General features: G+C 43.9%; 1 protein-coding gene and 1 long non-coding RNA gene across 6 annotated transcripts in view; both read left to right on the top strand.

Annotated features, from left to right (window-relative positions):
• RP9 (RP9 pre-mRNA splicing factor) overlaps nt 1-11,357 on the top strand; it is a 32,147-nt gene extending 20,790 nt beyond the window's left edge. For all 5 annotated transcript variants that reach the window (XM_073549948.1, XM_073549947.1, XM_073549949.1 and 2 more), the window contains exon 7: nt 10,326-11,357. In XM_073549948.1, the coding sequence (XP_073406049.1) occupies nt 10,326-10,479 (154 nt within the window). In that variant the 3' untranslated portion in view covers nt 10,480-11,357. The remainder of the gene's footprint in view (nt 1-10,325) is intronic.
• Nucleotides 11,358-24,164: 12,807 nt separating this feature from the next.
• Nucleotides 24,165-24,929, top strand: LOC141052577 (uncharacterized). The gene is made up of 3 exons (XR_012220845.1): nt 24,165-24,352; nt 24,599-24,758; nt 24,869-24,929. It is a non-coding gene; the product is annotated as an uncharacterized lncRNA (long non-coding RNA).
• Nucleotides 24,930-27,182: the final 2,253 nt, after the last annotated feature.

The raw sequence follows: 27,182 nt of genomic DNA, 5'->3' as shown, positions 1-27,182 counted from the left end.
AGCGCTTGCCCGCTGCGTTCAAAGTGCTGCCGTCTATTGAAAGCGGGTGAATCCGCGTGTGTTCACTGGACCATGCGGATTCACCGCGTCCAATACATTCTATAGGTGAAATTTACATGCCGCAATCTGGAGAGACGCTCCGCATGTCCTTCTCGGCGGGTGAGCCGCAAGCATCTGTGGACGCATAGTGGACATGGGATTTCTATAAATCCCATCCACTATGCTCTAACATCTTTTCATTGTGGATAGGAAACTGCACAAGTATGCAGTGTTTTCTGCTACTGACATTGTTACACTGTTATGTGGTTAATGTCCCCCAATTCTCTACTAATATCCCCTATTCTGGTATAGCGGTCCCATCCTGGTATATATGCCCCCCACATCCTGGGATAGGTGGCACCCCTTTCTTGTATACATGGCCCCCATCATGCTGCGCAATAAAAAAAAAAAAAAACTATTCTGCTCCCTCGCAGCGCGGTATCCTGTTCTGATGACAGCAGCTTATTTCAGCGTGTAAGCAGTGCATGACACTACTGCCATGCACCCCCACACACCAAGGTCAGCTATTGGAATAGTCACTTCTCCCACGCCCGGGATTATGGGAGTGTAGAGCGGTGAATATTCTCTTTAATAGCGAACACACTGTTAGCCGCAGCTGCCGGCTCCTGCCGCGGCTGGGTGATCACATGTGCCCGCTATTAAAGAGAATGAATATTCACTGCTCTCCACTCCCATGGGTGTGGGGAGCAGTGAATATTAATTTTCTTTAATAGCAGGCACACTGTTAGCTGCAGCTGCCAGCTCCTGCAGCGACTGGGTGATCACATGTGCCCGCTATTAAAGAGAAGGAATATTCACTGCTCTCCACTCCCATAGTCCCTCCCACCTCTTGGTGCTGGCTTCAGTGCATGTGTGGGAGGGACCAGTGAATATTCATTTTGTTTAACAGCGGTCACACATGTTAGCTGCAGCAGCTGGCTCCTGCCTCCTGTGACCCGCTCCTCAGCCGCAACCCCTCCCTCTCCATCCAGGGCCACATAAAGTACATCCAGACTACAAGTTGCACCCCCCCACTTTACGCCAAAATTTTGGAGGAAAAAAATGCATCTTATAGTCTGAAAAATGCTGTAAAAAGGAAAAGTATGCAAATGCTATGTGATCACTATATACAAGTAAGAAAGCTTTAGAACAAATTAAAAAAAAATAAATTACACAAAAATTAAAAGCATTTAAAAAGGCAATTGGCAGTCATGGCTGAAAGTGTTAGCACCCTTGAATTTGTTCCAGAAAAAGAAGTATTTCTCCAAGAAAATTATTGCAGGTACACATGTTTATTTCCTTTGCCTATATTGGAACAACACAGGCAAAAAAGGCAATTTGGACATAATTTGACACACAACCCCAAAAATGGGCCAGACAGAATTGTCGGCATAAGTGATTAGCGAGTATGCTCGTTACTCGAGTTTTCCGAGTATGCGCGGGTGATCTCCGAGTATTTTGGGTGTGCTCGGAGATTTGGTTTGTGTACCGTAGCTGCTTGATTTGCGACTGCTAGATAGCCTGAATACATGCAGTGATTGCCTGTTTGTTAGGAAATCCCCACATGTATTCAGGCTGTCTAGCAGCTGCGGTGACACAAACTAAATCTCCAAGCACGCCCAAAATATTCGAACACTCGAGCATACTCGCTCATTACTAGTTGGCACCCTCAACTTAATATTTGGTTCTCTACACCTTTGGAATAAATAACTGTAAGCAATGGCTTCCTATAACCATCCACTAGCTTCTTGCATCTCTCAACTGGAATTTTGGACCACTCTTCTTTTGCAAACTGGTCTCAGGTCTCTCATATTTGAAGGGTGCCTTCTCCTAACAGCAATTTTAAGATCTCCACAGCTGTTCAATGGGATTTAGATCCTGACTCATTGCTGGCCATTTTTAAACTCTCCAGCGCTTTGTTTCCATTTCTGGGTGCTTCTTGAAGTATATTTGGGGTCATTGTGCTGCTGGAAGACCTAGAACGCAAACCCATCTTTCTGACACTGGGCACTTCGTTGCAACCCAAAATCCTTTGGTAATCTTCAGATTTCATGATGTCTTGCACACAGTCCAAGCACTCAGTGCCAGAGGCAGCAAAACAACCCCAAAACATCTTTGAACCTCCACAATATACTGTAGGTACTGTGTTCTTTTTTAATTTTTTTTGTAGGCCTCATTCGCTTTTTGGAAAACAGTAGAATGATGTAGTTTACCCCCAAAAATCCTATTTTGTTCTCATCTGTCCATAAGACAATTTTCAAGAAGAATTTTGGCTTACTCATGTACATTTTGGCCAACTGCAGTCTTGCTTTTTTATGCCTCTGTGTCAGCAGTGGGGTCCTCTTGGGTCTCCTGCCATAGCATTTCATTTAAATGTCAACAGATTGTTCACACTGATGCATCTGGACACTGCAGGACAGCTTGAATTTCTTTGGAACTTGATAAGGTCTGTTTATTGACCATCAGGACTATCTTGCTTTGCAACCTTTCATCAATTTTTCTCTGCAGTCCACATCCATAGAGATTAGCTACAGTGCCATGGGTTGTAAACATCTTGATTATGTTGCACACCGTAGACAAAGGAGCATCAAGATCCCTGGAGATGGACTTGTAGCTTTGAGATTGTTGATATTTTCCAGCAATTTTGGTTCTCAAGTCGTCAGACAGTTCTCTTCTCCTCTTTCTGTTATCCGTGCTTAGTGTGGCTCACACAGATATAAAATGCAAAGATTGAGTCATAGAATCGTAGAGTTGGAAGGGACCTCCTGGGCCATCTGGTCCAGCCCCCTGCTCAAAGCAGGATTCGCTAAATCATCCCAGTCAGATGTCTGTCCAGCCTCTGTTTGAAGACTTCCATTGAAGGAGAACTCACCACTTCTCATGGCAGCCTGTTCCACTCATTGATCACTCTAACTGTCAAAAAGTTTTTTCTAATATCTAATGTCTCCTCCCATTCAGTTTCATCCCATTGCTTCTAGTCTTTCCTTGTGCAAATGAGAATAAAGATGATCCTTCTACAATGTGACAGCCCTTTAGATATTTGTAGACAGCTATTAAGTCTCCTCTCAGTCTTCTCTTTTGCAAACTAAACATTCCCAAATCCTGCAACCTTTCCTCATAAGACAGGGTTTGCAGACCGGTCACCATTCTGGTCGCTCTTTTCTGAAATTTCTCCAGTTTGTTGATGTCTTTTTTTAAAATGTGGTGCCCAAAACTGGACACAGTATTCCAGATGAGGTCTCACCAAAGAGGAGTAGAGGGCAATAATAACTTCACGTGATCTAGACTGTATGCTTCTGTTAATACATCCTAGAATTGCATTTGCCTTTTTTGCTGCTGCATCACACTGTTGACTCATATTCAGTCTGTGATCTATTAGTATACCCAAGTCTTTTTCACATGTGCTGTTGCTTAGCCCTATTCCTCCCATTCTGTATATGCTTTTTTCATTTTTATTGCCCAGATGTAGTACTTTGCATTTTTCCCTGTTAAAAACCATTCTGTTAGTTGCTGCCCACTGCTCCAGTTTATTTATATCTTTTTGAATCCTCTCTCTCTCTTCTCTAGTATTAGCTATCCCTCCTAGCTTTGTGTCATCAGCAGATTTAATCAGTTTACCCTCAATTCCTTCATCTAAATCGTTGATAAAGATGTTGAACAATACAGGGCCCAGGACAGAGCCCTGTGGTACCCCACTTGAGACATTCTTCCAACTGGATGTGTAGCCATTTACGACCACTCTTTGGGTCCGATCACTAAGCCTGTTATGAATCCACCTAACAGTTGCCTTGTCCATTCCATACCTAGTCATTTTTTCAATAAGGATTGTGTGAGATACTTTGTCAAATGCTTTGCTGAAATCAAGATATACTATATCTACAGCATTTCCTTGATCCACCCAATCAGTGATTTTGTCATAGAAGGAAATTAAGTTAGTCTGACATGACTTATTAGTTACAAACCCATGCTGACTGTTTAATCACTTCATTCTTATCCAGGTACTGACATACATGTTGTTTAATAATTTGTTCAAAGATCTTTCCTGGTATAGAAGTCAGACTCACCGGCCTATAGTTGCCTGGGTCCACCTTCTTCCCCTTTTTGAAGATAGGAACAACATTTGCTCTTCTCCAGTCTTCTGGGACTTCTCCCGTTGTCCAAGAATTTTCAAAGATTATGGAGAGGGGTTCAAAAATTTCTTCTGCTATCTCCTTCAGTACTTTGGGATGTAATTCATCTGGACCTGGAGACTTGAATTCATTTAGGTTAGCTAAGTGTTTCCTCACTATCTTTCTGTTTATAGATATCCTGGATTCTTCTATTCCCTTAATAGGACAGTGAAGAACAGTTGATGTTACATTTCCTTTTTGAGAGAAAACAGATGCAAAATAGGAATTTAAAAGTTCGGCCTTCTCAACATCCTGTCTTACCATTTCATCATTTTCATCCTGTAAAAATCCTATAGCATCTTTGACTTTTCTTTTACTTTTGACATATCCCCAAAATCCTTTATTATTGCTTTTGACGTCTCTTTCAAGCCTCAATTCATTGTCAGCTTTAGTAATCTGATTTGTGCCCTGCAGGTTCTGCAGACAGCATTATATTCTTCTTTAGATATACCTCCCTCTTTCCATTTTATAAACATTTCTTTCTTCCTTTTTAGCATGTGCTTAAGTTCTGTGTTCATCCATCCTGGTTTCCTTAAATGCTTCCTATTCTTCCCTCTTTTTGGAATTGTTAACAATTGTGCTTTGAGAATTTCATTTTTCAAGATTTCCCATCCTTCCTGGACATTTTTGTCTTTAAGGATATCCAGCCATTGGATCCTTCCAATTCTCTTTCTGAATCCCTCAAAATCTGCCTTTCTGAAATCTAACCTTGACGTCTGAATCTTCACAGGTCTTCCTCTTCTAGTTATCCAAAATTCTAAAATAGCATGGTCGCTACCTCCTAGGGTCCCAGCCACTTTTACCTCCTCAACCATTTCCTCCCTGTTTATAAGGATTAGATCCAAGGTAGCAGTTCCCCTTGTTTTCTCCCCTACCTTTTGGAAGATAAAGTTGGCAGCAAGAGAGGATAAGAATTTCCTTGACCTGTTAATTTTGCCTGAGAGAGATTCCCAGCAAATGTCTGGATAGTAGAAATCTCCCATGACAACTATGTCATATTTTTTGGAGAACTTGGCCATTTGATGCATAATGGTTCATCCATATCTGCAGCTTGCACAGGCGGCCTGTAGTAAATGCCTACAATGGTGTCCTTTCCATTGTTCTGTCCTTGTATTCTTACCCAAACAGTTTCCACAGAACTCCCAGTCTCTGAAGCTTCAATCTCTGTGCAGATATACGCGTTTCTAACATACAATGCGACACCTCCTCCTCGTTTATCAAGTCTGTTTCTTGCAAATAAGTTGTATCCTTCTAGCCTTGTATTCCAATCATGTGTATTGTCCCACCAAGTTTCAGTGATTCCAATGACATCATATTTCTTTTCCTGCGTTAGTAGTTCCAGTTCTCCTTGTTTGTTGCCCATGCTTTGTGCATTAGTATAGAAACATTTTAGTTTGTGATTGGTTTCTCTTTCTCCAATATTTTTATTATTTAGATTGTTTTGTCTTTGTTCTTCCTTTCCACTTCTAATAGCAGAGTTCTCAATAGCATTTGTCAGGCGTATGGCTTTTTCTGGCCTTTTGCTTCCCTTCCCGCATTGTTCTAGTTTAAAGCTCTCCTGATGAGTGTAGCAAGGCGACTTCCAAATACATGTTTTCCAGTCTTCGTAAGGTGCACCCCCATCTCTAGCAAGTAGTCCATCGTATAGGTAATTCACTCCGTGATCCAGAAATCCAAATCCTTGCTGACGGCATCATCGACGTAGCCAGTTGTTCACCTGCAGAATCTTATTCCACCTCCTTGTTCCATGGCCATCCACTGGGAGACAACGTCTTCCCTTTTCATCTGGTTTCAGATGTGATTTTCATATTGGCCACACCTGTTACTTGCCACATCTGAATTTGAACAAGCTGTGGGGCAAAGTTCTTTACCCACAATTTTGGAACGGTGGCAACAATTTTGTCCTGCCCATTTTTGGGGTTTTGTTTGAAATGATGTCCAATTTTGCCTTTTTTCTGTTTGTTTTCTTTTTGTGTTGTTCCAATACACACAAAGGAAATAAATGGTAATTGCAATAATTTTTTTGGATAAATTTTCCGGAACAATTTCAAGGGTGCCAACACTTTCAACCATGACTGTATAAATACACAAAGAGCCTATAAAAAGGCTAAAACCAATCCTCATGTGCCAAATAAATACTTATAACCAAGATATACACAGAAAACCTGTCATGCACAATGATACCATAATATATGGAAAAATATGCAAGGTATACATAAAATAAAGGTCAGGAAAGATTATATGAGGTAGTTAAAAATAAAGCCCTACAAAATGCTCAGACCTAACAATACCTGACCACGTATGTGACACATTAACCCCTTAACTGCCAATACGCCTTTTAACGGCAGCAGTTAAGAATAATTACTGAGAAATGTGTATAGCGCCCCCCCCACCTGGGGTAGCTGAGATTCCGGAGAACTTGATTCGGGTCGGTTTTTACCGACCCCAGTGTTGCGATCACTGTTATTCACGGAATAATGGTGACCGCAAAAAAAAAAAGTCTGATTTCCCATTTAATTTCTCTCCTCTGATGTGATCTAGCACATCAGAGGAGAGAGAAATGGGGTCCCCGGAGCCCCCCCACCTCTGGTGTCCCTGGACTTTCCTGCATCCCTTGGTCCTTTCCCCTAGCCGCCGGCATCATCTTCTGGGAAGAAAATGCGGGGCACATGCACAGTGTGCCTGCCGAGATCTGCCAGCCGGCAACAATAAGAAATGTTTCCTATTGGTTCATTTTGATCACTGTTATAGACCCTATCACAATGATTAAAATAAAAAAATAGTAAATCAAACCCCCTTTATCACCCTCTTAGTTAGGTGAAAAAAAAATGTATTTATTTCCATTTTTCCATAAGGGTTAGAGTTGGGGTTGGGGCTAAGGTTAGAGTAGGGTTAGGGCTAGAGCTAAGGTTAGGTTGGGGTTAGGGATGGGGTTAGGGTTGGGCTAGGGTTAGAGTTGGGGCTAGAGCTAGGGTTGGGGCTATGGTTCGAGTAGGGTTAGAGTTGGGACTATAGCTAGGGTTGGGGCTAGGGTTAGGGATGGGTTTAGTGTTGGGCTAGGGTTAGGGATGGTGTTCGGGTTGGGGCTAGGGTTAGGTTTGGGGTTCGGGTTGTGATTAGGGTTAGGGGAGTGTTAGGGTTACGGTTGTGGTTAGGGTTATTCTTAGGGTTTAGATTGGGTTGGAGGTGTGTTGAAGTTAGAGTTAGTGTTATAATAGGGGGGTTTTCACTGTTTAGGTACATCAGGGGGTCTCCAAACGCAACATGGTGCCCACCATTGATTCCAGCTAATTTTGCATTCAAAAAGTCAAGCGGTGCTCCCTCCCTTCTGAGCCCTGCCATGCACCCAAACAGTGGCTTTCCCCTACATATGTGCTATCAGCGTACTCAGAAGAAATTGCACAACAAATTTTTTGGTTCATTTTCTTCTGATACCCTTGTGAAAATAAAAAAATTTGGTTCCAAAGTAAAAATTTTTGTGGAAAAAGTAAAATGTTCATTTTTTTCCTTCCACATTTTTTTAGTTCTCATGAAGGACTTGAAGGGTTAATAAACTTCTTGAATGTGGTTTTACGCACCTTGAGGGGTGCAGATTTTAGAATGGTGTCACTTTTGAGTATTTTCTGTTATATTGACCCCCCCCAAACTCACTTCAAATGTGAGGTGGTCCCTAAAAAACACGGTTTTGTAAATTTTGTTGGAAAATGAGAAATTGCTGGTCAACTTTTAACCCTTTATAACGTCCTAACAAAAAATTGATGTTTCCAAAATTGTGCTGATGTAAAGTTGACATGTGGGAAATGTTATTTATTAACTGTTTTGTGTGACATCACTCTCCGATTTAGGCTGTGTGCACACGATGCAGATTTGCAGCGGTTCCGCAGCGGATTTTACCGCGCAGAAACGTTGCATTTCTGCATTGTGATGTACAGTAGCCTTAAAATCAATGTAAAAAAAAAAACGCTGTGCAGACGCTGCGGATTTTTCCGCGGTACAAAATCCGCAGCATGTTACTTCTTTTGTGCGGTTTTCCATCTCCCCTATCACCTAATCCGCAGGGGGAAAACCGCGATGGAAAACCGCACAAAAACCGCAAGAAAACCGCATCAAAAATGGAAGAAATCCGCAGGAAAAATGCAGGTCATTTGACCTGCGGATTTCTTCCATTCTGCGTGGAAAAATCCGCAGGGCTAAAAAGTCCGTCTGCACTCAGCCTTAAGGGTACAAAAATTAAATTTTGAAAATTGCAAAATTTTCTAAATTTTTGCCAAATTTTGCATTTTTTTTCATAAACGCAAGTTCTATCGAAGAAATTTTACCACTAAGTACAATATGGCATGAAAATCATTCTCAGAATCAGTGGGCTACGTTGATGCGATCTAGAGCTATAACCTCAAAGTGACAGTAGTCAGAATTGTAAAAATTGGCTTGGTTATTAAAGGGGTTGTCCGGGCTTTTCACATCATCTCAGGGCATATCTGGGCTGCAGAATTGTGACAATAAGTAATTTACTTTGTCACTAGTTTGCACGGTTTTGTAGATATTCTTAACAAAATATCCAAGGCGGGGTGTATTATGGCATTGAAATGAGAAATGGTCGTTTCCTCCTACGCTACTTAAAACATGCCCTCTATAGCAACAACCCCACCCTCCATAGCAACAGGCGCTCCCCGTCCACATGAAGAAGCCCTCATCACACAGTAACAAATCCTCACCGCCGCCCCATTCCGCCCACTTCCCCCCGGCGCTATCCCCCCCCCACCACGCCGGTCCGTCTCACCCGGTCTTCACATTGCCGGTGAAAGTGCAGCAGGGAAGGAGCGGGTCATGTGACAGGCAGGCTGAAGTGACTTGCACAGAGCCTGTCACATGACCCGCCCCTTCCCTGCTGTACTTTCACCGGCAATGTGAAGACCAGGTGAGACCGACCGGCGTGGTGGTGGGGGGGAATGGAGCGGCCGGGGGGGAAAGGGGCAGGAGGGGGCGGAATGGAGCGGCGGGGAGGATTTGTTACTGTGGGGGGAGGGCTTCTTTATGTGGACAGGGAGGGCCTGTTGCTATGGAGGGTAGGGTTGTTGCTATAGAGGGCAGGTTTTTAGTAGCGTAGGAGGTTACGACCAGTTCTCATTTCAATGCCATAACACACCCTGCCTTGGACGTTCTGTTAAGAATATCTACAAAACCCTGCAAACTAGTGACATAAAGTAAATTACTTATTGTCAGCATTCTGCAGCCCAGATATGCCCTGAGCTTATGTGAAAAGCCTGGACAACCCCTTTAAGTACCAAATTGGCTCTGTCACTAAGGGGTTAAATAAAGAGACACATATAAAATGAAGGTCACGAATAACAGTATAGTAGGTCATATAGATGTCTAGACACAGATTATATAGGGTAGTCAGAAATGAAGCATTCAAAAATGCTCAGACCCAACAATACCTTACCGTAGATGTGCACACAAGCAAACCAAAAGACTTGATTATAAATATAAAAGATACACAGTATAAAGCTAGTTTCACATTTGCGTATGGTGGAGCGGCGGAGGGATGCCGACTTCCTCTGTGAAGCTCTGCCCACTGCTGCACCTCCGGTCAGCTCCGCCTACTTCCCCATACTTCTGAATGCGGCCTGCGTACTCTGTGTATGCAGATGCCTCCGCATGCGTTGTTTTGACAGTGCAGCGGTCCTCGTCGAACGCATCATGTTGGAATTTGATGCGATCGCCGCATCGTCAAAACGACGCATGCGGAGGCATCCGCATACATCCGCACGACCTGCGTACCCAATGTTAAAGATAGGGTGGTACGCAGGCCGCATGCGGACGTAGGCGGAGCGGACCGGAGGAGGTGCGGCAGTGGGCGGAGCTTCACGAAGGAAGTCTGCATCCCTCCGCATCTCCTCCATACAAAAATGTGAAACTAGCCTAATGTGTAAATAAGACCCCCACACGTATCGCTACACACATGTGGCTTCCTCAGGGGTATACGGAACAGTTAGCTCAGGTCAGAACACTCGGCAGCCGGGCTGGGTATGGCAATCTGACCACTGTCCCAGTGTTAGAAATGTGAGACCGACCTTACACATGGGCTCTGTTTTTTCATTGTCTTTTACTTTACAGGATTCAGCAGCTGAAAATGCTGCTTGCAGATTCAACATCTGAAGAAAACAGTGACAGCAGTAGTTGTAATGACTCTCGAGAAAAACACAAGAAGAAAAAAAAGAAAAAAGAGAAAAAGAAGAAGAAAAAACGAAAATCTTCCCATAAGAACTAGGATTAGAAGTGTGAAAGAAGCAAACAGTTTGCACATAATGTATATTCTTTCTGGAAGAATAGCCTCTGCATATGGAGATAATTGACATCTGTTATGTGTAACATGAAGACTTCACATTTACATTGTGGGTTAAATAAAGTGGTCTGCAAGTAGTCAGGATTATGGGCTGGTGGTCCATCTAAAATGTAACGTTTTTGAAGAAATTCTATTTAACTAACAGGTAGTGCTCCATATTTATGAGCTCTGTATAACTCCACCCCACTGCTGATTGGCAGCTTTTTGCCTATGCACAGTGTACACAGAAAGCTGCGAATCTGTGGTATGGGCGGAGTACACAGTAGTAAATCTGCACCAGATAAAACTAATTTTATGTAAACTGCAGTAAGTAGCCCAGTATGTGATACATCACTGGAATTGGGGTCTCGACTCGCACTTGGAGTAGCAAACACAGTGACTGATTCCATTTGACAGCTTTACCTCCTTTGACAAGAAGAAATGATTTACATATGCTTTTGGTTAAACTGAGCTAAAACTAAAGGCCGGATTCATTATTGAATTTGCGCATTTCCTGAATTTCACCTTATTCTTTCAGTATGTTTCCTTTTAAAGTCTATTTATGTGTGTTCCAGTTTGTTTCTTTTTTTTTTTTGTACAACATTGTAGTTCTGGAATTCACAAACTTTTTTGTTCATTCATCAATTGTGACTTTTTTTCTTAAAACAGTTTTTGTGCAAATGTACTTCAGTTTGCCCCTTCTAGTGATTTTATTTACATATAGAATTTTTGGTGTTTTTTTGTGACATTTTAGCAGAACATGTTGCTTTTTGTTCTAAAAAGTTGCAAAAGAGGTTAAAGCTAAAAATAAAGAGCATTTTTTATTTTGTGTGAGATTCATGAACCATGTGCACTACTTGAAAAGAAAAAACACATCATTGAACATTACAAGACAAAGCAAAGTGACTTAAAAGACAGCAAATGATAAATTGGGCCCTAAGTTTAAGGGCTTGTGCAGACATCTGTTCAACATGGTCCGAATACGGACTGCAATGCACGGATTGGCCGCATGTCTCCTGACCTAAGCATGACTGCCTCATAGAATTATATGACTGTCAGGTTGGGAATTCTGCGGCCAGTGTGTGCATCACGATCCGGACTTGGACCATGTTGGACGGACGTCTGTACAAGTCCTTCGGCTACAGTCTTTATTGCTTCATCAATTTTCAAGTACCTTGATATCAAGTATGTAGTATCTTACTGATATCAGACTGTTCTTATGTGAACAATATCTTCAGAACAGACCACATATTTTCAATTTGTCACTCCCAATACCAAGTGGTGAAAGGGGCTATAATAGCTCGGGATGCTCCCATAATGCATAACCAAACCAAGAGAGAAAAAAAGCACACAAAAGTCCCAAAATAAAATTCTGTCATAGTTTATTCAAAAACCATAGAAAGCACAAACAACATAGTATTGATCTGATTAAAGACAAAGTTAGATAATATCACAGGTGTAAAACACAGAGTCCACCTTTAACCCCTTACTGCCAGCTGACGGAATAGTACGTCAGCTAGCAGTATCCCCCTGCTTTGAGGTGGGCTCCAGCGGTGAGCCCACCTCAAAGCCGCGACATGTCAAGCTGTTTTAAATTGAAAAAGCTCCAGTCATGAAGGGGTTAATATAGAAGGAGGAAAGAGCAGGATGTAGCAGCAAAATAATTAAAAGTGCAAGTGCATATAATCAGTAAATGTTGTCATACAGGCATGTGATTCAATGAAGATACAACCATCCACCGTCTCACACTATACATGTAAAAGTAATGAAAGAAAAAATAGTAAATCAATAGAAATGTAAAACAGAATGAATCAAATACCAGAAGTAAAGGAAAAAAAAGTGTGTACCGCGTTGAGGGAACCAAATACCCCAAAACATGCTAGAAACTGCACCTGCCCATAATAACCACTTTGGGACACCGTGTATGCAGCCCCAACGCGTGTTTCGTGTGGGCTTCGTTGTCAAAATGTGAGTGTGAGTGTCCAGGATGCTGGTGGTGTAGCTCTGCTCTTGTGCTTATTAACATAAAATAATTCCAGAGCTTATATTGCCTCTTTATTAATCTCTGCAGACTCGGATGCTGATGCAGTTCTTCTCTCTAGAATGCTGTCAGTGAGATGTCTTCCCAATCACTTTGCATTTCCTAGAGAGTAAAGTTTCTCCTTAAAGGGAATCAATAATCTGAAAAGACACTATTAATCTAAATATATGGGGCTAATCTGCTTGTTAATATCGTAGTGAATCCGCTTTTCGCCGGAACTTAGACCCCTGCTGTTGGGAGGAAATTAACTTTATTCCCCCCGCAGCTTACCAGTTCCAGTCATGGGGTGGCCCTGACGCGGGTTTAGTCACCGCTGTGTATAGAGAGACAGCTGTAACCGCATCTCCTGTACTGACAGCCAGTCCTAATACTGAGCTGTGGTCAGTCAGTGCACAGGGCGCAACTACAGCTGCTGCTCTCCATATACAGCGGTGACTGAAACTACATCGGCGCCACACCCTTGACCGAAACTCTAAAGGGCCTGTCACACTAAGCGATATTACTAGCAATATTGCTGTAACGTCACTGGTTTTTGTGATGTAGCAGCGATATTGCTAGCGATATCGCTATGTGTGATACCTCCGACCGGCTCCCCCGCTGGTTATAGCTGATCGCGCGAGAACGTCCTGGACCGCTTCTCGTCGTCAGCTTCCTGCTGGGCTTCCTGTGGCACCGACGCGTGGATGCGGGCGGGAGGACGTCAGGATTGCCTCGTCTGACATGTAAGTAACGACCCCCGACTGCTGCTATGTCGCTGGTGAGATCTGCCTGTGTGGCAGCTCACTAGTGACCACTTAGCGATGCACCAGCGAACCTGACCGCGTCATATCGCTGGTTGGGATCGCTGGTGCATCGCTAAGTGTGACAGCACCTTAATGCTGCTGCCAGTTCTGCTCTAAGTGTCGGCACTGGGCAGCTTCACAACAATATATTTTTTTTTTTAACCAGTTTTTTTTTTTTTTGTAATTTTTAAACCGAGTCATACAAGTCAGCACAGTGATAGTAGAATCAGTAATAGGTACACCACATATGACTTGGTTCCTAGAAAAAAGGAAGAACCAAGGAAAACTGTAGTACAAAAAATTAGGGATCATATGAACTAAGGGGAAGGAGGGGGGTGGGGTGAGAGGGAAAGGTATACATTGGTCCATGAAACATTAACTGATTTCGATCATGCGGTATTTATTTAGTGTCAAATGCATCGTAAGACCATAGGTAAGAGGGGTATTGTGTTTAAGGATGCGTGTGTATCAGTCATGATCTCTAAGCATTAGATTAGTGTTTAGGTCAGATGGCTGATGGTTAGATGTGGTTTACGTTATAATGACTGTCTGATAGCTTGCCAAGGACCCAACCTTTGTCAAGTTTTATCGGCACGTTAGCAGTCTGGAGCTAGCAAACTTTCGTATGAAGTATGAGTCTACCCTTGCCCAGATTTCCTCCTTTGATGGCAGTGACGTGGATTTCCATTTTGAGGCTAAACTCTGGCTGCCGTTAATATTAATGAGCAAACCCATCTTGTGCTGTAGGGGAGGTCCGTGACTCCGATGTGTAACAAAGCTATGGCCGGGTTAGGGGGAGTAGGAGTTTCAGTGCAGCATGAAAAGGCATCAAAGTTTTTTTCCCAATATTGCAATGCTAATGGACAGGACCACCATATGTGTAAGAGTGATCCCACCTCTCCACAGCCCCTCCAGCAAAGTCGAGAACATGTGGGGCACATGTGAGCAATGTGCTTGGGAACCAAGTACCATATGAGATGGATTTTTTCTCTAAATGGTTTATGCAGGCTGAGGATTTAGTAGACCATGTTATTGCTAATAGCCATTGTTCATGTGACAATGACAAACCCAAGTCTTTCTCCCATTTAGATATGTATTGAAGTTTGGTCTGGTCCGACAGGGAGCATAATGTGTTGTAGGCGATTGTGATACCTTTATGGCATCCTTTTTTCTTCAAAATAAAGGATAGGATATCAGAAGGCGGGCTTTGCGTCAAGATCTCGGGGTAGGAGGCTAGAAGACTTCGTAATTATACAACCCCTGGCAAAAATCACCGGCCTTGGAGGATGTTCATTCAGTTGTTTAATTTTGTAGAAAAAAAAACAGATCACAGACATGGCAGAAAACTAAAGTCATTTCAAATGGCAACTTTCTGTCTTTAAGAAACACTAAAAGAAATCAAGAATAAAAAATGTAGTAGTCGGTAATGGTTACTTTTTTAACCAAGCATAGGGGAAAAATTAGGGAATCACTCAATTCTGAGGAAAAAATTATGGAATCACGAAAAACAAACAAAAAAAAACAGTCCAACACATCACTAGTATTTTGTTGCACCACCTCTGGCTTGCAGTCTCTGAGGCATGGACATAATGAGTGTCAAACAGTACTCTTCATCAATCTGGCTCTAACTTTCTCTGATTGCTGTTGCCAGATCAGCTTTGCAGGTTGGAGCCTTGTCGTGGACCATTTTCTTCAACTTCCACCAGAGAGTTTCAATTGGATTGAGATCCGGACTATTTTAAGGCCATGCCATTGACCTTATGTGTCTTTTTTCAAGGAATGTTTTCACAGTTTTTGCTCTATGGCAGGATGTATTATCATCTTGAAAAATGATTTCATTATCCCCAAACATCCTTTCAATTGATGGGATAAGAAAAGTGTCCAAAATATCAACATAAACTTGTGCATTTAGCGAAGATGTAATGACAGCCATCTCCCCAGTGCCTTTGCCTGACATGCAGCCCTATATCATCAATGACTGTGGAGGTACTCCAGGGACATTCTTCATGCTCTATCAAGCAGAAATTGGTCAGCAACTTATACTTGGTTAAGTGTAGATGTTATATCGTTATACACAAGCATTGAAAGCAGTACATTTTCACTTGGTCAGGTATGGCAATTATTCCCAGGATTTAATTGAGTATATTCTTCAGGTCACGTCTTTTTTATTAACTCACAATTTTTTTTCTTTTGATCAACATTTTTATTTGCAGCGCACTGGAGTGGCTATGGGTGCCAAATTTTCACCATCGTTGGCAAACCTGGTCATGGCTTTTTGGGAATTTTTTTTCTGTTTTCTGATTCTAACCCTTTCATTTCTGCTATTGTCTGGTATGGCAGATACATTGATGATACCCTCATTATTTGGGGTGGCGATGTATCTGCCATACCAGAATTTATTTATTACATCAATTCTAACAATCTGAATCTAAAATTTACCCATGTTTTTGATAACCATCAAATTTCATTTCTTGATTTGAAATTGTGTGGTGTACATAATTGTAAAATTTCCACGCAAATATATTCTAAACCCATGAGTAGGAATACAATTCTCCATGCCAAAAGCAGTTATCCCAAGCACACCATCAGGTCCATACCTGTTGGTGAGTTTATCAGAATCAAGCGTAATTGTAATGATATGCAAAATTTGGATGCAGAATTAAAACAATCTTGCAAAAAGTTTAAACAAAGAAATTATGTAAATTGGATGTTAAATAGAGCCCTAAGTAGAGTGTCATCTAAAAATCATGAGGATTTAATTTCTCCTCAAAATTCTGAGGCTATAATTGAGGATTCTGTTGTTCACAAACCATTTTTATGCCTGCAATATAGCACTCAATTTTATTCAATCAGGAATATCATTAAAAAATTTCCAATCTTTTATGAGGATCCTACGTTGGCATCAATATTGGAAAATGGATGTAATGTAGTAGCAAGAAAGGCACCTACCATAGGTAACATTTTATCTCCCAGTATGTTCCTATCTCATACGTCTAAGGAGACATGGTTGAGCACGAAGGGTAGTTATAAATGTGGAACAATAAATTGTAAAACATGCAAACAAGTTATTAATACAAAAAATTTTTACAATTACGATAATACTCAGAAATTTACTATTAAAAGTTTTATTAATTGCAACACTAAATCTGTTGTATATAAAATTAATTGTATTATCTGTAAATTAGCCTTTGTGGGTTGCACAACTAGGAAATTAAAAACTCATGTTGCTGAACATTTAAATGAGATTTCTCATGGTACTAACACTAATTGTACTCGTAACATATCTTCCGTAGCCAAACATTTCATTCAGCAGCATGCCTGTAATATTTCTTCCCTACATGTCTGTGGACTGGAGAAAGTGAGCAAATCATTGCGTGGTGGAGATGTCAGACGCCGGCTGTTAACCCGTGAAGCATACTGGATTTACTATCTTGGCACCACTGAATAGACGTAATGAGATCATGTTTCATTATCAATGACATGGTTTTTTTTTTATTGTACATATTTTTTTGTATGTTGCATTTTAAATGGTTTATTCGTAGTTATCTTTGTAGGACCTTACACGTCATGTGATATCTAGCTAATGACTGATTGGTCTAGCTTACATTTAAATGTTGGTCACGTTTAGTTGGTAGCAGCTTTGATAAAGATCGCTGTTGCGATCGAAACGCGTTGCCTGCTGTTCCTCTGTGCATACATGGTGCGGTCTTGGTGCATGTCTTCTGTTATATTTTAATCAGTGGAATAAAATTTTTAAGCGAGGAGCTGGAACAAAGATCTGTTTTTTTTTTCTGTTGCATCACGTCTCATCAGGACAGAGTTCCCGTGCACCTGCAATGTGGTGAGCTGGCTTCATTTTCTTTTGTATACTGTGGAAATTTGCATGTTCTCTTCAGGCAGTCATCTTTATAAATCTCATTGGAACGGCACCAAACAAAAGTTCAAGCATCATCACCTTGCCCAATGCAGATTCGCGATTCATCACTGAATATGACTTTCATCCAGTCATCCACAGTCCAAGATTGCTTTTCCTTAGCCCATTGTAACCTTGTTTTTTTCTGTTTAGGTGTTAATGATGGTTTTCATTTAGCTTTTCTGTATGTAAATCCCATTTCCTTTAGGCGGTTTCTTACAGTTCGGTCACAGACGTTGACTCCAGTTTCCTCCCATTCGTTCCTCATTTATTTTGTTGTGCATTTCCTGTTTTGGAGACATATTGCTTTAAGTTTCCAGTCTTGACACTTTGATGTCTTCCTTGGTCTACCAGTATGTTTGCCTTTAACAACCTTCCCATGTTGTTTGTATTTGGTCCAGATTTTAGACACAGCTGACTGTGAACAACCAACATCTTTTGCAACAATGCGTGAATGCGTGATGATTTACCCTCTTTTAAGAGTTTGATAATCCTCTTCTTTGTTTCAATTGACATCTCTCGTGTTGGAACCATGATACATGTCAGTCCACTTTGTGCAACATCTCTCCAAGGTGTGCTCACTCCTTTTTAGATGCAGACTAACGAGAAGATCTAATTTGATGCAGGTGTTAGTTTTGGGAATTAAAATTTACAGGGTGATTCCATAATTTTTTCCCTCAGAATTGAGTGACTCCATAATTTTTCCCCTATGCTTGGTTAAAAAAAGTAACCATTACTGACGACCACATTTTTTGTTCTTGATTTCTTTTAGTCTTAGGCTGGTTTCACATTTTTTTTTTTTTGAGCTGCGTTTTTGCGCATACGTTTTTTTCCCCTATATTTAATGTGGGTGCGCATACGTGCACGTTGGCATGCGCACGTATGCGTTTTTCGTGCACTGCAGTTTTTTTTGGTGTGCGTCCTTAATTTCCAGACGCTACATGTTGCATTTTTTGGTCCGCCCAACCGCTCAAAAAAAAACGCATGCGCACTGTGATAAAACACTCCGGGATTGCCTTTGCTGGGGTCAAAGGTCACGTGCGTTCAGCATGAAACTCAGGCGCACAGCCGGGGTCCGGGTATAACTGACACTGGGTCAGGTTTATTAGGTGAAAGCAATGCATAAAGAAAAAAAACCATAAAACAAATCCTTGCCTGTCCGGCACTAACTAAACAAAGTACAACCTAACTACCAACTGGCGGGTTTCTCCTGTCCAGCCAAACCACAGTTGCAGTGGGCACTGCTTCCACTCACGTGTGTCTCTGTGTCCCCAGGCTGAGACACTCACACAACCACCTGGCATCCTTTTATATCCGCCTCCCATTATTCATTAGTCACCAGGTGAGATACTGACCAGACTAAGCCACATAGGAAAGGTATCTGGGCGAGATATACCTGCCCTCATCCACTATTCCCACATGATTCTCACATATCCCCCCCCTCTTCTCAGACCACTCTGGTCGAGCAATGACACCCGCCAAACAGTGCACTCGGGACAGGGCATCTGCATTCCCCATCTGTACCCCTAGGCGGTGCTCCACCGTAAAAGTGTAGGCCTGCAGGGCAAGGAACTACCGGGTCACCCCGCTATTCCATTCCTTGTGCAAGTGCATTCACTTGAGAGGGGCATGGTCAGTGATCAGCCTGAACTTTCGACCCACCAGGTAATATTTGAGGGCCTCTAGAGCCCACTTAATGGCTAAGCACTCTTTTTCTACTACTGCATACTTTTGCTCATGTTTATTCAGCTTCCTGCTGAGATAGAGGACTGGGTGTTCCACTCCGTCCCTCACTTGTGACAGTACGGCCCCGATACCGGTATCAGAGGGATCCGTTTGTACCACAAACTCGCTGCGGAAGTCCGGAGTCACCAGTACCGGTTGAGAGCAAAGTGCCCGTTTTAGGCTATGGAAGGCTTCTTCAGCCGCTAAATTCCATTTAATCATGACGGAGTCTTTCCCTTTGGTAAGATCCATCAGGGGGGTAGCTATGGCTGCAAAATTGGGTATGATCCGGCGATAATAGCCGGCGATCCCCAGAAAGGCTTGGACCTGCTTCTTGTTGACAGGTTGCGGCCAGTCCTGAACCGCTTGAATCTTATCAACCTGGGGTTTAACAACACCCCTCCCAATTACATACCCCAAATACCGGGCTTCTTCTAGCCTGATGTGACATTTCTTGGGGTTTGTGGTTAGACCTGCCTCCCACAGGTCGTCAATCACAGCTTGTACTTTCTGGAGATGAGTCTCCCAGTCCAAGCTGTAAATGACAATGTCATCCAAATAGGCCGAAGCGTACTGCCTATTTGGCCACAGGACTCGATCCATCAGTCTCTGGAAGGTCACCGGTGCTCCGTGCAGTCCAAACGGCATATACACATACTGAAATAGACCTTCCGGCGTAGCAAATGCCGTCTTTTCTCTGGCAGCCTCCGCCAGAGGGATCTGCCAATACCCCTTTGTTAAGTCTAGGGTCGTAATATATCGGGCTTTTCCTAACCGATCTATTAACTCGTCGACCCAGGGCATAGGGTAGGCATCAAATTTTGAGATCGCATTCAGTTTCCTGAAGTCATTGCAGAACCGGATTGTGCCGTTCGGTTTAGGAATTAACACAATCGGGCTGGACCAAGCACTGTGCGATTCCTCAATGACACCTAACTCTAACATTGCCTTCACTTCTCGGGAAACGGCTTCACGGCGCGCTTCCGGAATTCTGTAGGGTTTCACGTGAACTGTGACACCAGGTTCCGTTACGATGTCATGTTTCATTAGCGTATTCTGCCCGGGTTTTTCTGAGAAAAACTTTTGGTTGTGAAGTAGAAACTGCCTGACCTCAGTCCTTTGCCGCTCCGAGAGTGTCTCTGCAACCCGTACCTCCGGTACGGTATGCGAGCAGACGGGACGGGCCAGCTCCGCTGACAAGGCAGACCGATCTTTCCAGGGTTTTATCAGATTTACATGATAAACCTGTTCAGGTTTCCGTTTACCTGCCTGGTATACTTTGTAGTTTACTTCACCAACTCTTTCCTTAATCTCAAAGGGGCCCTGCCACTTTGCTAGGAACTTACTGTCCACCGTGGGGACCAGGATCAACACCCTTTCTCCGGGTGCAAACGTACGGATCTTGGCGCCCCTATCATAGATTCTTTTTTGGGCTCCCTGAGCCTGCATCGTGTTCTTTGACGATAGGCATAACAGCCGCAATACGGTCCTGCATTTGGGATACGTGATCTATCACCATTTTAAACGGAGTGACCTGACCCTCCCAGGATTCTTTGGTGACGTCTAACAGTCCGCAAGGATGTCGGGCATACAATAACTCGAAAGGCGAGAACCCCGTGGAAGACTGGGGCACTTCCCTGATGGCAAAAAGCAAATACGGAAGTAAATAGTCCCAGTTCTTCCCATCCTTGTCTATCGCCTTTCTCAGCATCTGCTTCAGAGTTTTATTGAACCGTTCGACCAACCCGCTGTTTGAGGGTGATACACGGATGTGCGTAATGGTTCGATTTGTAACAACCGGCAGAGCTCCTTCATTACCGTGGACATAAAGGGAGTCCCCTGGTCGGTGAGTATCTGTTTTGGTATACCGACCCGACTAAACACATGCACCAGTTCCTTGGCAATCGTCTTGGTGGCCGTGTTACGCAAAGCGATGGCCTCTGGGTAACGAGTGGCATAATCCAAGATGACCAGGATATGTTGGTGTCCACGTGCAGACCATGGAAGGGGCCCAACTAAATCCATCCCAATCCTCTCAAATGGGACCTCAATAATAGGTAGGGGTACCAAAGGGCTACAGAACCGGGGCTTAGGCGCAGAGGCTTGGCAGTCAGGACAAGACTCACAATATACACGAATATCGTGATGCATGCCTGCCAAACAAAACAGTGTAATATCCTTTCGGTGGTTTTCTGGACACCCAGGTGACCTCCCATCATATGTCCGTGGGCCAGGTCCAGCACCTGCCGCCGGTAGGGTTTTGGCACGACTAATAGTTGCACCGTGTCTTCCCCCTTTTTCTCTATCTGATAGAGTAAATCATTCTCCAGGACCATGTAAGGATATGCCAGCCTAGAGCCAGGTTCTACGGGTACCCCATTTATCACTTTTACATTTGTCCTAGCCTGAGAAAGGGTAGGATCCTTTATTTGCTCGCTTTGGAAGTCATCTTTCTGAACTTCCAAATCCGGCAAACGGGGAGGTGGACGGCTGTCGGCCTCCTCCTCTTCCCTGGTCTCCTCCGTATCACCCGCCATGACTGAAAACGGGAACTGCAGGTCATTTCCAGTAGACTGTTCCCTCGAGTCTTCCGGGGAGACCTCTTCCAGGGGTTCGGGACCCACACGCGCCCTGGCAGAAGAATCATGTACACTATTACCCAGGGGCATCAACTGATTCTCCCACAACTGCCAGAAGTGGGGAAAATCACGGCCCAAGATAACATCACGCAATAACGCAGGGACGAGTCCCACTTTATGTTGCACAGACCCATAGGAAGTAGTAATGCATATGACCGTGGTGAGGTATGAACAGGTGTCTCCATGCACACACATTACAGAAAATTTGTCTGATGGTCCAGTCGGGGCTGACACCAGACTGGCCTTCACCAGAGTCACCACACTTCCCGAGTCTAACAATGCCACCACATTTTTGCCATCAACAGTTAAATCACACAAGTGTTTTTCCACATCCTTTTGACCGGCATTCACACTCACTACCCGTGCAACCATAGACATGCTGTTTTTAAAGTCTGTGATGTCGCACTGCATGGGTTCAGGAGTGACCGTACAGTTCGCAGCAATGTGGCCCATCTCTTGGCAGCGGAAACACCTAACGGGCCCCTTGCTTAGACCATCGTTCTTTACTCTCGGCCTCGCATTGCGGGCAGTCCCGGTTTCCTCCCCCACTGTCTTAGGGATTTTTCCTTCTCCCCTACTCCCTGGAACAGTCTTACCGGTTCCATGTGGAGATGATGAAGAACGAGGAGGGGTAGCGTCGTCTCGGAGTCCTTCGGCCACGGAGTAACGTTCAACTAGATCCACCAGTTGATATGCCGTCGTAGGATTTCCATGGCTTACCCACTTCCTCAGGGCTGGCGGTAGAGCTCTCAGGTACTTGTCCATGACGACTCTCTGGATTATCTCTGGCGCTGTCAACACCTCGGGTTGTAGCCACTTCTTCGTCACGTGGATCAGGTCGAACATCTGTGACCGTGGAGGTTTATCCAACTGATAAATCCATTGATGCACTCTCTGTGCACGGACAGCGGTCGTCACTCCCAGCCGGGCCAAGATCTCGGCTTTCAGTTTGTCAAAGTCCTGCGCGGCTTCAGGTTCTAAGTCATAATAAGCCTTTTGAGCTTCACCGGAAAGAAACGGGGCAATCAGGCCGGCCCATCATGCCTTCGGCCATTTTTCTCGCACCGCCGTTCGTTCAAACGTGGTCAGGTATGCCTTGACGTCATCTTCGGTCGTCATCTTCTGCCAGTACCGACTCACGTGAATCACTCTCGACTCGGCTTCCAGGTTAATCTTAGGTAAGCTTGCCAGGCGCTGCGCCACCTGCTGGAGAAGCGAACGATCGGTAGCTGTCATGTCCACCAACTCCTTCAGCTGGGCCATCATCACCCGATTAGCTTCTTGCTGGACGGCGGTGGACTGTACCAGCGCTTTTGCCACGTCCTCCATGCTCATGCTTCCAACGTGATGCCCGCGTTCTCCACCACAATGTGATAAAACACTCAGGGATCGCCTTTGCTGGGGTCAAAGGTCACGTGCGTTCAGCATGAAACTCAGGCGCACAGCTGGGGTCCGGGTATAACTGACACTGGGTCAGGTTTATTAGGTGAAAGCAATGCATAAAGAAAAAAAAACATATAACAAATCCTTGCCTGTCCGGTACTAACTAAACAAAGTACAACCTAACTACCAACTGGCGGGCTTCTCCCGTCCAGCCAAACCACAGTTGCAGTGGGCACTGCTTCCACTCACGTGTGTCTCTCAGACAGGCTCTCTGTGTCCCCAGGCTGAGACACTCACACAACCACCTGGCATCCTTTTATATCCGCCTCCCATTATTCATTAGTCACCAGGTGAGATACTGACCAGACTAGGCCACATAGGAAAGGTATCTGGGCGAGATATACCTGCCCTCATCCACTATTCCCACATGATTATCACATCACATATGCGCACGTTTTGTGCAAAAAATTACCATTATTGTCTATGGGTGCGCATACGTGCGCATTGGCATGCGCATGTATGCAGTTTTTTGCGCATGCGTTTTTTTGGTGTCCACTGGTTAGACAAGTTATAAAAATCCCCACCTAAAAAACTTCATGTCTATATAAAAGTAGGTGTCTGCCAGCACTGTACCACAACTATAGAGACAGCCTGGAGAGCAGAAAGACTGCAAAAGAAGACCCCATTTTCAATTCCAGCTTCACTGGCAAGAATGTGAGTATTATTACATCTAAAAATGTGTGCCTGTCCTTTTAAATTGTATATGTACTAATGCTTTGTATTATTTTTACATGCAGTATGTCTTCGGAATCTGAATATTCCCCATCCCGGCAGGAACTGGCGCAAGCAGACCGTGAGGTGATTATTTTCGTGCGTTTGGTAAGTATATCTGCTGCTTCTCAAAATCTCTAACGTTTGTTGGTTTTTTTCTCAGACATCGTCATCTTCAGTGGACACGACTAGTGATGGCGAACAGCATGAGCAGCCAAGCCAAGTCCCGGTGGTGATACGGAATGTAAGTATCAAATGATTTGTAATGTTCTTTATTTTTTATCTTCTATATTTCCTCTTTTCTGGATCTTTTTTGTAACTTTTTATTCACACAAAATTCGAATATTCTAATTAATGTTTTTTGTCTAAGTTCCACAACGGGATGAAGACGTCTACCTGGATAATGAGCACCTTATCCGCCTGGTCCAGGAGCGTGCCCCGTTGTGGGACAGCCGTGACCGGCTGTACAAGGACAATGTGGTGACCTGGCGGCTATGGAATGAGGTGGCCGCAGCGTTGATGGATGGCTGGGACAGCGCCACTGCATCCTCCAAAAAGGCGTTTAGTAAGTATTTCCCTGCTCTGTTATGCCGCAGTGACTATTGTCCTTGATGGCACTGTTAGGTTTTGTGCTAGATATATTCTTGCAGGAAACCCAACAGTGTCATCTGGCTCAACAGTGACTGCTTTGGGTATTGTGTTGCTGTATTGTGCCGCATTGACTCTTGTTCGTGATGGCACTGTTGGGTTTAGTGATAGCATATATCGTGCATCATACACAATTGTTAAATGTTGTTTGTTTTTCCAACAGTGGACAAAGTCTGAACACGTTGGCGCTCGATCAAGGACCGCTTCAACAGTGATGTTCGTGCTGAGGGCCAGGTTCGCAGTGGTTCAGCATCAAGGACAAGAACAAGATACCGGTACTATCAAGCGTTGCAGTTCCTAAGACCGGTCCTTGCCACCAGATCGTAAGTATTATAATTTTTTGGTTTTTACTTTTATTAATCTGTGTTTTTCTAATCCACAGCTGATGCTTCTTGTAAAGGCATGATGGTAATGTTTTTCCTTTCTTCCACAGCACCTGGAGCAGCACCCTGCAACCTGGCCCTGGAGCGGTCCTTCATCGGACGACCTCGGACCCATCTCAGCCATCCGACAGCCCAGAAGCACCTTACACGTCAGCGACACAAACAGCTGCTGCCCAGGAAGCTGGTCAATCAGGTGTTCCCCTGTCCCAGGTCTCTGCCACTGGTTATGCGGCACTACACGCCAGCGGCAGAGGGCCTTGGACAGGAATGTCTTGCCAGAGTTTATGCACTTGAGCGAGGCCTTTAATGCCAGCCTCAAGTCGCTGTCAGACAGAGTGGAAAGCGGTTTTTCACTCATGGAACGTGGTTTTAACCACATGGAACACCGCTTCCACTCTGTCGAACAGCGCCTTGACCGTCTGGAGGCCGATTGAAAAGGGCATGGCGGAACACCTTAGTCCTGAGCAACAGCTGAGTGTGCTGCAGGCCTGCAACAATGCTTTCTTGCAGGCTATGCAGCATAATCGGTACAGGCAGCAGTCAGTGGTGTCATTCCCAACTGTGCCACCATTGACTCGCTTCACCTCACTACCGACTTGTGCTGTATACCACTGCACGGACACCTCTATTCAAAGCCAGGACACCCACCATTACACCACCACAAGTCTGAGTGCTGCTGGTCACTTCACCGACACCACCATGGCAAGCACTGCTCCTGTCTGGAGCACCACCGCCACCCCCATGCATGCTTGGAGCACAGCCACAGTAACCACTCCTCAAACGTGGAACAGCCCTGCCGCAAACACTATAACATGTACTAGCCCTGCCACCACCACTCCGCAAACCTGGACCATCACTGCCACCACCAGTTCTGCTGCAAGGACGAGCACTGCCACCGTCACCACAGAGCATCAGCAGCAGCCACAACAGCAGCCACAGCAGCAGCATGCACAGCAGCAGGCACAGCAGTAGACGGGGGACCCACATTCCGTATTTGCCCCAAGTTCCAGGCGGCGTCAACAATCAAGGCGAGCATTGGCCCCAAGGAGGTCCACGCAGGCCAGTTTAAGGAGACAAACAGTTAGGACCACTGTAGCTGAACCTCTGTCCTCTCCTCCTAGTGTGTCTAGTTCCATTCCTCCACAAGTTTTCTTGCCCCTTCCCCTAGAACACCTTCATCGACTATAAGCTGTTCATCTTCACTGCACACCCCCAACTTGCAACCATCTGCCCCCAAACGCAGAAAAAAATAAAGTTTTTTATAATTTTTTTGGTTAAAAATAAATTTAAATTTCTGGTTCACCATAAAGTTAGATTAATGTTTTTGGCGCCGCCTACACACACTGCGCCGTACACACAATGCGCCTTAAACTTTGCAAGGTGTCATAAGTGTTTTGAGGATTGGCTGTTTTTACCATCCTCATTTCACTTATTGTGATACTAGGCAAGGGGGATTATAGATATACCTTGCAATTAACAACATACTCTTATTACGTGTGTGTTGAATCTACTGATGGGTAAAATACACGTCATATGTTCAATACCCAGGCCTAGTATAATAACTAGAGTTGACTGACTAAGATCTGGTTTCATGAAACAAAATTTTTTCCAAACGAAACTGGTCAAACTAGGGAAAAAAAAGTCGGAGTTTCGTTCGAAACCCTACCACAATGTCAGTTAATGGGAAATAAAAGTCGGCATTGAGCGGATTACATTCATCCACTCAATACTGACTTTTATTCCCCATTGACTTGCATTGGGGTCGGGTTTTGGACAAAATTCCAACTTTTTTTCCACTAGTTGGACCAGTTTCATTTGAAACGAATTTTGTTTCATGAAACCCGATCCTACCAAAGTCGCTCAACTCTAATCATAACTATCAATCATGGCCAGGTTAATACACATATGATATTTAACCTGCAGCGTCGCTTACGTACCAATATATTTCACGCAGACTAGCGATGCTGCAGTTTAACTCATGTGTATTTACTGTACCTGCCCAGGTGTGAGAACATCATGAATTCATATTCATGTATACATGGGAAGTTGTTTATTTTATTGGAGTGTAAAAAACATAGTGCACTCGGTACAGGTATCAAAACAGGTTTTTTATTAACATACACACATGAAAACATTTTTACACCATTTCATCTTGCCAGTGCACCCGTCCTACATCAGAGATAAAGTAGGCCGTAAATTGGTCCCTCATTTGGCCAACTTCAACGGATGACATGAGAGGGTGCTGAGTGAATTCAGGCAATGGGTTAGGAGCAGCATCATTGAGTTCAAAGGTCGGGTGCTCTTTAGCCATCACAAAATTATGTAGAACCACACATGCTTTCACCACCTCATCCACTGTTTCAA

The sequence above is a fragment of the Dendrobates tinctorius genome, unplaced genomic scaffold (assembly GCF_039654945.1).
Source record: "Dendrobates tinctorius isolate UK_male_01 unplaced genomic scaffold, ASM3965494v1 ptg000162l, whole genome shotgun sequence".
NCBI classification, from domain to species: domain Eukaryota; kingdom Metazoa; phylum Chordata; class Amphibia; order Anura; family Dendrobatidae; genus Dendrobates; species Dendrobates tinctorius.
This window is presented reverse-complemented; position numbering and strand designations above follow the sequence as displayed.